This window comes from Perca fluviatilis, chromosome 9 (assembly GCF_010015445.1).
Source record: "Perca fluviatilis chromosome 9, GENO_Pfluv_1.0, whole genome shotgun sequence".
NCBI classification, from domain to species: domain Eukaryota; kingdom Metazoa; phylum Chordata; class Actinopteri; order Perciformes; family Percidae; genus Perca; species Perca fluviatilis.
Window position 1 is genome coordinate 40397925 of NC_053120.1, and position 12313 is coordinate 40410237.

Genomic DNA, 12313 nt, shown 5'->3' on the forward strand with positions numbered 1-12313 from the left:
GGTGAAAGTATTTAGTTTCCGCCGCAAATTGAACTCTGCTCATCGGCTTGAAAGCGCTGTGTTTTATGCTAACACCATGTTGTGCTATTTCATTTTGACATTATTTTCCATGAAATATTGAAGTGCATAAGTGTTTTGGCATGGCTGTCCGAGTGGCTCTATATCCATGGTGGTATTGGAAGGGGGATTTAATTCTTGCATGTTTTGTTTTGTGTGATCAAAAACCTCCACCCCACCCCACCACCTCCCTCTGCTTTTTTTCACAAATCACACCCTGTTTATCAAAAACCTACTGATTTTGACTACTGATACTGGTTCCGATGACATATGCATTAAGGGTTGGACATGTTTCTAGAGACAATGAGTGGAGTTATAAAATGGATAGAGCAGTTATACACAGCTGTGATGCCCGACCTTGCAGAGTATTATAATACTTATAGTGCCAAATGGCTGCTGCTAAAAGACATATTTATGCATTATGAAGGCTCATTAGCGATTCTTACATTGCATGGTTTTGCATACATTACATCATTGTCTGTGATACAAGGTATTGTATAGCCTATGGCGTTTTTAATTACAAGTGGCTCCCTTACAGACACCACATATCTGCTCGTTGATCAGATTGTAACAGCAACTGAACCTGCAGGTTTAGGTCAGTTACGATTCGTTGTGGTCAAAAAAGGCAGCATTTATCATACCAATTAAACATGGTTTGTTTGACATGGGATGGATTTACAGTGTGCAACTACAGTGACTGAAACAAAAAGAGTCGGTTAATTACCTCCGATATCTGGTCGCAGCTTCTTATCATATTCTTTCAGTAAATTGTTGAGTATTTCCGTGGCGTCGGTTTCCTGTGATTTAGGAGCCAGCATTTGTTTCACAGTGACATCCTCGTAGTCCTCATCTTCGTACTCGATTGTCAAAGAGCTGTAAAATGTAAAGTGAAAAAAGGTGGTTGAAAATAGGCGTACGTTTGTGTCTAGATAAAGTTAGAGCTAAAGTTTTCTGTAGGAAGCAAGCGACATACAGTCGGCGAGCTCATTAAGTTTATGTTATCCAACAGCCCTGAACACAACACATCTTTCTCAGTCTCTTAGAGCGCTTTGGAAACAAAAGTACGCCACTTACCAGGTATGAAGGACAGACAGAAGTAAGACGTACGCCAGACATTTGGGTGACATGTTTCTCGCAGGGGGGACAACAAGTAGAGCTGTGTCTGAGTATGGAGGACGGTGCGTGTCGGTGTGTGGACACGGTGGTCACAGCTGCTCAGAGGACACAGCGAGGGAAAAGCTCCTCGTAGTTTGTATTCCAGCAGATATTTCAGTCATTTTTTAAATGAGGCGTTATAGAAACCCTCCTCGCGGGCGTTTACCAGACGAAGGAGTAGCTTCTCACTTGTAAAAAAAGGTTGCAGATTGCGGACACTGCTGGTCTCACGCAGGTGCGCACACTCTGAATGCATCCCCTGAAAGACCCTAATTCATCAGAAACTCCTGTGGGTAAGTCTGCGTCACTCCGCTTTCTTAGGGACTACTTTGCACTTTTCATGAGAACTGTTAAAACAGCATAAAAATACTTCTTGATGAGTTTTTTCCCCACACTCTCTTTCTTTCTTATTATTTAAGATATCTAAAAAAACAATTCCTTTGTGATTTGGCAGAATATTTTAATCATCAGCCCAGTGGCTCCCAAAAGTGGGTTCCGGGGACCCCGAGAGGTCCTATAGAGCCTTGGGTCCACAGCAAAAGGAGCATCATTTTATTTTCACTATAATTCAATCCATAAGTAACATACTGACAGACTGTAGCCTAACACTATTTGGGTTATGGGCTTCATACACTTTCTGTAATAAAACATCTGAAACAAACTATCGGATTGGGGCCCCTGGGACGAAATCTTATCAAATGGGGGTCTGTGGTCTAATTTGTGTCAGTTTAGGGGTCCTTGATGTGAAAAGGTTTGGGAACCACTGATATTATTAAACTAGTAGAAAAGGCATTAACTTTAAAGCCAATAAATATGTGCCCGTAATATTAATAAAATTTTCTTCTATTTGTTTAAAAAAAATTATCATTAGTTAGTTGTTCCCAATTAGTAACACACTAAATAATGACATGCATAGCACAATTATTTAAACTGACACGCAGAGAGCAAAACCTCTTCTCAAGTCACCAAAACACGTGTTCTGCATGTTCTTGCAATTCAAACGGCACTTTTTAAATGCACTGAACACGGTTCTCTGCATAAGACACAACAATGTGACATGAAGTCACATGTTTGCCATTTCAAAACACTGCCATTCAGAATGACACTACATGAGCTGATTGGCCATTTTATGTGCCACCTGGCCAATCACCTCAATGGTTCATTGTTACCACTTCAATCAGGAAGTAAGCACTATGAAAAGACCACAGGTGAGCACCTTTTGTTTTCTATATATTTTTTCTGCAATTTTCTTTTTCAGTTTACTGATTTTTGTGAGCTTATTTTTGTTCAGTCCAATGTAAATATATCTGCTGTGCATATGTTGCACTGACTTGTTTGGTGAAAAATAAAAATGTTTTAACAGCATGTGTGTATATCTGCAAATATGTCTGTGCATATGAACAATCTGAAGAATTTTCTACAATTTGAACTATTTTAGTATTATGCAAAGCATAATAGTGCTTTTCATTATGCCCAGCAGTGTGTAGTTGGTTAGACAAACATCTGGTGATATGAATGAAGTATGTGCCATTTGGTGCTATATGTAGTTTTGGTTGCGGTGCTTCATTTTGCAGTTTGGGTGTGTGGTTTTGTGAATTGTGTGTATTTTGATACAACCAGCCTAGTTTGCAAAATTGTGTTTTAGCAATTGGAAAAAACTGTAAGGAGGGTTCAGTTTCTGAGATTGGAGTTCTATTAGCATGGAGCGTCTGTTAGAATATATGAGCCAGGAGACGTCAGTCCACTTAACAAAGGTTTATTTCCCCTCGAAAATGGTGGCGCAAATGACAACACACTGGTGAATCTGAAAGAAAACAAATAAGAACTTAAGAAAAAGTTAATATTCTCACAAGTCCATCTTCAAGAAACAAGGATAAATAAAGCTCTCAGTTCATGTTGTTTAGAATCAAAGTGCAAACCGTAAGCCCTATTTTCCACTGGGCGCTTCTGCACTGCATTCCGGGGGGCGCCCCCCAATGCAGGCTTTTCTGTAAAGATAAATCTAAAAGCACAAGCAGATATAACCCTGATAACATCACTATACAACAACGCATTCTCATAAACGGGTCCGTATGATATCGAAAATGTACGCGCACCAAAAAGTATGATATCCTATGGAAATAGGAGACCACGGCTGGTCACGAGCTCCATGACGCCGAGCAGCAGTTGCTAGTTGTTTAAGCCCCTACAGAGCTTTGCGACGCCGGCTTCAGACCTCCGTCACAGCTCGGTCCTATCAGCAGCAGTTAGTAGATGTGTTTAGCCAAAAATGAGTGACTTTGAGCCGGGTACAGAGCACTGCAAGCTGCCGCTCGTTTCGGCAGAGATTGCGGTTAAATTGAGTCCACAACATTTTTCTATTATTTATACATCAGCTGTCAATGTGGGTCATACAGCAAAAACAAAACGTGGAATGCTTACGAATTACGCCGCCTTCACACTGGCAGTTGAAATCAGCTCCGATACAGTTTTGAAACGACCGGAAGTCATTAATTTCCTCTGGAGATTCGCAGACCGCATGGCGAATGGGTCCGAACCGGGTCCGAACGAATGCGGTGTGAAAAAAATCGTGTCAGTTGGTCATCCGGATGCGTTCAAAAAAGCTCTCAGAGCCGTTAAACTGAACTTGATGTGTGAAATCTGTGGAGTTCCCCTTTCAATAAAAGCTGTACCATATTAGGAGACACGCTCCAGAGAGCAGCAAGATTATGTTGTCTGGTGAAAATGACAAGAAATATCAGAAATGCCCACATGCTGTATATAAGGGTAACTCCTCTCTCAGCAGTCCCTTTTAAAAAGGGCCAATCTGAGGTTTTCTTGAGAGAATAATGGGACTGCCCCCTGGCCCTTCAGGACTATCATTTCAGATGAATCTCTGGCTGAGCCTCAGTGAAACACTTGTGCACCAAGAAAGAGACAAACAATTGCTCCCTCTGCCTGCCTCTTGTGTTTTCCCTGACACACAAAAGATTCTTGAAGGGTAGACATTAAGTGCTGAGATAAATAATCCCCTGATGACAGTCAGATACCACAGGATCTCATAAATATTAGTTTCCTTCGGTTTTGATGGTACCAAATACTGTGAATCCTGTCTTCACCGTTCACAGCATTAGAGTACTACTAATAGCAGATTCTCTTTCACCCTGACAAAAACAGAAACCTCTCCCTGCTGGAGAACTGCACAGCCACAGTAGCATCAGGAGGTTTGCATGGCTGTGTGTGTGTGTGTGTGTGTGTGTGTGTGTGTGTGTGTGTGTGTGTGTGTGTGTGTGTGTGTGTGTGTGTGTGTGTGTGTGTGTGTGTGTGTGTGTGTGTGTGCTGTGTGTGCTGTGTAACAGACAGTGTGTTGCATGGCTGTGTGTGTGTGTGTGTGCTGTGTAACAGACAGTGTGTTGCATGGCTGTGTGTGTGTGTGTGTGCTGTGTAACAGACAGTGTGGTCTCTGACATGGATGTGGTCTGCAGTGCTGCTGGTGTCGCTGCCTGCTGTCAGCCTCTGCTGGTTCAAAAGAGAAATGCATGCACTGAGAGAGTGAACGGTGGTGTTTAACAGTGCAGGAAGAAGTTGGACACTGAATTTCTAATATGTATGTATACAAATTAAGAGGGGTAGGACCAGAAGTTCTCAACATCTACCTACCCCTTTAGGACATGAACAATATTATTTGAGTTGCTTATACGGTATGTTGCTGAGGATCCCGTTCTCTTTTTCATTGCTTATAAGTTTTACTTTGTTTTTAAACATTTTCAATAAATTGACCAAAAAAAAGAAACTTTTCTCACTTTACCTAAGTAAAAGCAATAATAGAGTGTAGAGTAGAATGAATTGCTTTGTTTCAAGTTAAAGGAGAATTCCGGGCAATTTCAACATGTAGCTCTGTTGTTGGTAAATTTGGAGTGCTGTCAGTCACCTACAGCGTGTTATCCTCCTGCTAGTGTTAGCACCCAGGCGGCTGAAACAGGGCAGGTTTTAAACATGCTTTTAGCCTCTTAACATGTTGGAGGTGTCATTACAAGTGCCTGCCCATGTGAAGTGATTCCTTCTGAGTGAACACAGTCAATCTGACTGCAGTAGATGTGACAGAAGTGCATAAAAGTTGTGCTAATTCATACCTCTGTTTAGTTCCTGTGTTGAGACGGCAAGACGAGTGCTTCGGGACAAACAACTGAAATATTTTAAAAAATAGGCATATTCTTTAATTCTTTAAATATTCTTCTTCTTTAAAGTAAGTGCTGTAGTACAACTAGCAGGAGAGAAGTTATAATTGAGGTTAGTTTGGAGACACTACCTTATTTAATCATTAAGTCTCACCTTCATAAAAATGCCTTAAATTCAAATTGGACTGTTAGCTTTTGTTAGCTTTGTAAGACCTTGGGGTAGCTGTGATATAAGTGTCGTGACGAAATTCAAACTGTAAATATATTATAGTTATGCCAGCAGCCGGCCGAGCCCCGGTAATGCAGTGATCCACAAAGGGTGACTTTGCCCTGGGTATGGAGCCCAGCAGGCTGCCGCTTTCTCGTCAGACTGTGTGGAGCTCCTAAAGTCCGACACGTTTTACCAAATTTGCAATTAGCCATCAATATTTGTAAAATGGCCCATATTTGAGCTTTATATATTTGATTTCTCGCATTAAAAAGTCTCAGATGGTAATGAAACATTGCAGTGTCTGGAATATGAGATTCAGTTGCGTCTCTAATGTGTGTATGGGGATTCGCTCAACCAATCAGCGCTTGTCTCTAATGTGTGTGTATGGGGATTCGCAGATATATTTAATCTTTTTATTTGATTTCCTCATTTTCTAGCTCAAATCCAAGAAAGTAACAGACTTAATAACAGAAAAAAAAAACTAATTGTTAACTGATGAATCACTCAACAGGGATAGGACGAATGCAGACGATGCAGACACTGGTACTGTTCAGTGATTGGTTGTCTCAATGAAGGAATATAAAGGCTGCGACACAGTAGGGGTTCAGCTTCTGGCGTCTAGAAAGCAAAGGTACAACACACATGCCAACTTGGACAATCTGACAGGGAATGGGCGAGTACATACTGCAGGGCTGATGAGGGAAAGTGGAAACAGGTAAGCAGGTGGATGAGGGAGCCTCGTGATTGGACCAGGTGGAAAAGTCTGAGGGCAACTGGGCCACGTTCAGCCCCGACAAAACGTAGCAACACGTTATTTAAACTGAAACGGGGGTACGTTGAACACCCTGTTGGATGTGCAAGTGCTCTGCCTTTTTATTATCACGAGATTACAGCCACGTCTCTGCTGATTGGGTTTCACCTGTGACAAGCCACCCACCAAATAAGAGTAAACGTATCTCAAAGCAGTTGCACGCCGTTTCAGACCGTTCCAAGGAAACAAGTTGTTCAACCAGGAAACCGTAGCAAAACAGTGCACGCCATTTTGAGATTGAACGTGCCCCTGGTGGACTTGGGCTGAATCTCATCCCCCTTACCTGACGCCTCGGTCCTCGGCTGAACCGGAAGTTGTTCTGTCCCTCCTCGGTGAAGGCCATCTCAACGCTCTTATTTTGTCCTAGAGGAGCAAGGAGGCAACATGACATCATGACTTTGCGTAAACATACACGCCCACTTTCTTAAGCCAAGTGGCGTGTTATCTGTACGCCTTCATCTGCGTCTATGTCTACGCTGTATACAGCAAACGTAAACATACACGCCACTTGGCGTGTTATCGGCACTTGGCGTGTTATCACGAGAAGAAAGCGACGGTTGAGTTTAGGAAACGGGACACGCAGGACACGATCCCCGGTCTCCTGGGTGAAAGTCCTGTGTTTTACCCAACCTTCACCCCGACCAACCTACCTACGCAGATTTTTGCCCTTTCTTATTCGCTACAGCTTAAATTCACACGCAATCGCATTGTAATGTAAGTCCATTGAGGCCAAACGGCGTTGATAAACACGCTAAAAAGTGAGTATGCATCTTGATAACACACCAATAACGCCATACGAATTGGCGTGTCATACATACGCCACTTCATGAGATGAGTCTGGAGGAGGGATCATGGAGGAGCTATAGGTGAGGATACAGAGAGCAGCCTTCCTGGAAGCCGTGCAGCTGAAGGAGTGGCTAACTCCTCCCAGACAGCTCACGTATTTATGTGATGCTTCAGAGGAAAGGACGTCTCATCCCTTTAAAACCCATTTACTCGTTGCCTCTCTCCCCCTGTGCCTCCTCGGTGGGAGGGACTAAGACACAAGGAAGGGAGGCAAGTGGAGGAGACAAGGATCCAATTTAAGGGATTTGGGATTAACCCCAGCAGTGAACGGGTTTAGTGAAGTGGGAATGATAATCCATCCCATTTTCATTCCTCAGAGACATTGAGACACAGATAACATGCTCAATGCAACACTCCGTAGTTTACAGTAACTATTTCACTCATGTGAGCAGCGCTGCAACATAATGCTCATTACTTGACCATGTGTGGTAAGGAAAGAGAAATCCAACTTTGTTCCCCTTTGATTATTGAGTCAAAATGTTACTACATGTATTACTGTAAATCTGTTACACTAGTGTAAAACATCTTATGCTTTTTAGAATTACAGTTTCATTGTAGCTTGCTGTAAATTATTCAATTTACAAGTGATGTAAATATCTTTTTAGTTTGGTGTCTTGAATAAGACGTTCGTGGTCGAGTATACCAAATTAAACTGACACAGGGAAGGACAGTCAGTCATTTTGCCTTGTGTAATGTCAGACTTCATTATCTATATCTACAGTAATTCAACATATTCAATAAATAAATAAAATAAAAGTTGGCAAAAGTAATTCACATTCTTTAAATCCTTCCTAATGCGGAATTCAGCAAACATTGCACATTTAATATTTGTACAATTAAAGTATAATTTGTATTAGTGAAGAAAGTATCATTAAGAACTCAGTCACTTATTAACTATTATTTTAAAATGCAACAATGATTAAATGAATTGACAAAACAAACAGTACAATGTTGTGATGTGTTCTCATTGGATGTGCTATGTGAGGTTTGGAGACCAAAGTAAGAAGAATAGGACTTTTTGTTAAGAGTTTTGCAAATTGAGACTGTTGCGAAGACTGAGATAAAACTATTGAAAAATAATGTTTCTACTTAGCAAGTAGCACAACATTTGTTGTCATGCATCATTTAGAATGTATAGAGAGCTACAACTAATAGTTTTTTAGCTACTAATAGTTTCCCTCTGACCTTTCAAAGGGCCTTTTTTATGAACTATGCATCAGTGCACAGAGACTACACATCTGCACAGGACATGTCTCATCAATCATTTACAGCAATACGTTTTGAAGTTGTTGCAATCTCTACATACACATGACATGAACATTGTGTGAGCATTCATCCAAACACCAATTTAAAGTACACATTATTGAAACCTTCCTGCACAGTGTGCATTGACTCTGAAGGGAACAGATCAGTGTGTGGATTAGATTAAAGGTCACATGCATAATTACTTTTTTTTTTTTCTTAACATGAACTTTTAGGTTTTGTACAATACAAATCATGTTGATTTGCTTTAACTTTCAAATTTTTAGTCTTGGTGTAATGTCCTTTCTTCTTTTTGACCTTCCCTTTTTAAGATGCTTGCCTTTATCTAGTATTTATATATTAACTTCCTGTTTTTTTACTTCGCTGTCAGATTTGTGTTTTCATCCTTCGTCTGGCACTTTGTTCCTGTTGTTTAAAAGTGCTATAATTTAAAAAGGCATTTATTACCCATATGCAACTGCAGGGCTTGAATCAAGGTGACCTAATGATTTATTTTTAATATTACTTTTTGAGTGAGAGAGAGAGAGAGAGAGAGAGAGAGAGAGAGAGAGAGATCCCTCCAAGGCTCAACCAGGTGAGCTACTCAGGGGCCCCAACCTAATGAATTTTAGAAAAAAAAATATAATTCACTTGTGTAATAGTGCAATAATCTTTTTATACTTTTTTTTGTGCAAATGACACTAGTAGGGAAATGTGATTTGATGTTTGATGGAGAGGTCTTCTGAAAATCAATACAGTGATAGAATAAACGAAAATGTTTGATCCTTGTATGTTGAAGCAGCACAGTGACTTACACTGTGTTGTAGAGCAGGGGTCTTCAATGTTTTTTAGGCCAAGGACTCCTTAACTGGAAGACGGACAGATCAGGGACCCCCTACTACATATATTGTATAAAATGAAGTTGCATATTAAACTGGGCCTACAGTAACGTGTAGGGCAGCCTGAAGCCTTTATACATACCTTTTAGTACATAGGATACTAATCTATTAAAATAACTGTTGCCATGATTTTATAAATCACTGTTGTTAACAATGTTAAACATAGATGTGGCCCAGTGAATCCTTAGGATGAACCGGATCTGTGGATGGCTACCTTAGTGACTACCTTACCTATCGGCCAGTAAGCCTATCAGCAATGTGTTTTTTTCACAAATTTATGATTTATATTTGCTAATATGTTGGATTCATGTTAAGACATTTCAATTTTTTCGAAAAAACGTAATAATCAAAACATTTATAATTTGGTGGCCCCCCAGCACTAACTCTGAGGACCCCCTGTTGAAGATCTCCGTTGTAGAGGGTTCATGGAAAGTTAAGATCAGTTACAACTTTGTGCCACTGCGTGTTCGCAAGCTATTCTCCCAATCTGTAGTAACAGCAGAGAGTGCTCGGTCAGCAATCCAGAAATCAAATGACATCAGTGGGCTGCATGCATGAGCTACAGATATTTTATATGCTGATGAAGTAGCTGCAGTATACTGTATGTGTGTCCTCTCTCCACTACTGACTAAGCAGTTTTGCAGCCATGTCATACCCATAATGAATAGTGCCTTCTATTAGAATTGCCTATACATCCCCCACCCGTTTTCTACACTTTCCCTTGCAGTTGGCCCTGAGCCACAGCCTCATATACACCTTACTGATAGCGGTTTGTGGTGTATTTGCTCTCTAAGGAGAAATGTCTTGCTTAGAGTAAGATGAGAAGAATGTAGGGTTGCTCCAATTATCCTGGAACTTATTTCATATATACAATGAATGTCTGAATATATTGAATGAAAGTTTAAATGGAATCCGACGTCATTGTCTGCCGCCATCTTGTGTTTTCGTGATTAATCCTAATAGAAGTGATACACTAGGAGCGAATCAGCAAGAAATCTAGTGTCAGCAATTTTGAGCAATGAAGAGATTATTAACACACTGGCGAATGCATGTACGGGCCAAAACACTGGTAACGCTAACCGTATCCAGCACCGATCTCCCAATGAAGAAGTTTATTCACTTTTTCATCGTGGAAGACTGAATGAAAGGAACCTCTCTGGTCAGGCAGGTCCCTTTCATCAGGCTCACTCAACACACCTTTCATTCAATATATTCAGAATAAGACTCATTCAATATATTCAAACTTCACATATGTATAATAATTTCGTAAACGGCATGCCATAGTGTGTGTGTGTGTGTGTGTGTGTGTGTGTGTGTGTGTGGCTTTATATACTAACATAAAATTTGTTTTAATGAAAAACAATTAGAGCATGGCGGATATGGAGAAAATAAAAATAAAAACCAAATACCTCGATACCGATATTGCAGCGATATTGTAGAGTTGACTATTGGTGCTTTTATAAAATATTTACACAATGAGATTTTTAATAAATAATCACCATATATGTATGTATATGTGTATGTGTGTATACACTCACCTAAAGGATTATTAGGAACATCTGTAAGATTTTCTCGTTAATACAATTATCTAATCAACCAATCACATGGCAGCTGCTTCAATGCATTTAGGGGTGTGGTCCAGGTCTAGACTATCTCTTGAACTCCAACCTGAATGTCAGAATGGGAAAGAAAGGTGATCTAAGCAACTTTGAGCGTGGCATGGTTGTTTGTGCCAGACGGGCTGGTCTGAGTATTTCACAATCTGCTCAGTTACTGGGATTCTCACCCACAACCATTTCTAGGGTTTACAAAGAATGGTCTGAAAAAGGAAAAACATCCAGTATGCAGCGGTCCTGGGGGGGGGGAGTGAAAATGCCTTGTTGATGCTAGAGGTCAGAGGAGAATGGGCCGACTATATATATATATATATATATATATATATATATATATATATATAAGCTCCTGATAGCCCAGAGTATGTTTAGTGTTTTATGTTTACTGTCCTCCCCACCAGCATTTACTGCAGCCCGTCTTTGCTTCTCAAGCTATATACTATGATTGATGTCATTTGGTGCTATCGGTGACAGCTTAATTTGGTGTAGAGTATGGGCCAACTGAATGGAAAAAGCAACTTAAAAGGAGCTAAATCCTTGACAAACAGATGTGAGCCAGATGTTGCCGCCACAGAGACCCCCAAGATGGATTTACCAGTCCACCAACTGCAGAGGCTGCATGATCTGGATGCATGCATATAATCAAAGGAGATGCAGCACGTGCAAACTGTTGTTCCATTAAGCAAGATTAAGGCAGCGTTTGATCACATCGACTGCATAATACTGCATCCTTCTGTGTGTGTTTATCTGGAATCTCACAGGAGAGATAGCTGAGGAAACATGAACATTTCTGACATGACAAGACACACAACTGACATGGAGACTGTTCACGTTTCATTACTTTGGGACCAATAACAGCAGACTGATGGAATCAGTAAAGCTTTATTGGGAATCAGGTATGCATAACAATTAAGAAAAAAAGTGAAGGTTTCTATTATTTAAAATGAAATAAATACATTAAACATGGTCAGAGAGCACTGTGCTTCCAAAGAGGGAGGGGCGGAGCTAAAATGAATCAGAGTATATTCATATATAGAAAAAGACTATTGCCAAAAGGATGAAATCTGGATAAAAAGACATTGACAGAATGAAAGTCAAATGATCACACTTTACTATAAACAGAAGTCAATAATTATGTGAGCATTATTGCTTCAGATATTTGCATTTAAAGAACAGCCTGTACCTAAAATGTACTTAAATGTAATGATGCAATACAACTGGTGTGCTCCATAAACTTATTAAATAGAGGCGGGCCACCCAGAAGGCATAAAGTCACATGAGTAGATCACATTCATATTCCAATCCTTTACCCAAAGAAATAG

The 12313-nt window shown here is 40.3% G+C and overlaps 1 protein-coding gene across 2 annotated transcripts in view; it reads right to left on the reverse strand.

Annotated features, from left to right (window-relative positions):
- Nucleotides 1-1498, reverse strand: part of LOC120564855 (gamma-aminobutyric acid receptor subunit gamma-3) — a 105286-nt gene extending 103788 nt beyond the window's left edge. For both annotated transcript variants that reach the window (XM_039810079.1, XM_039810081.1), the window contains exons 1-2: nucleotides 1132-1498; nucleotides 782-930 (exon numbers count right to left, since the gene is read on the reverse strand). In XM_039810079.1, the coding sequence (XP_039666013.1) occupies nucleotides 782-930; nucleotides 1132-1184 (202 nt within the window). In that variant the 5' untranslated portion in view covers nucleotides 1185-1498. The remainder of the gene's footprint in view (nucleotides 1-781; nucleotides 931-1131) is intronic.
- Nucleotides 1499-12313: the final 10815 nt, after the last annotated feature.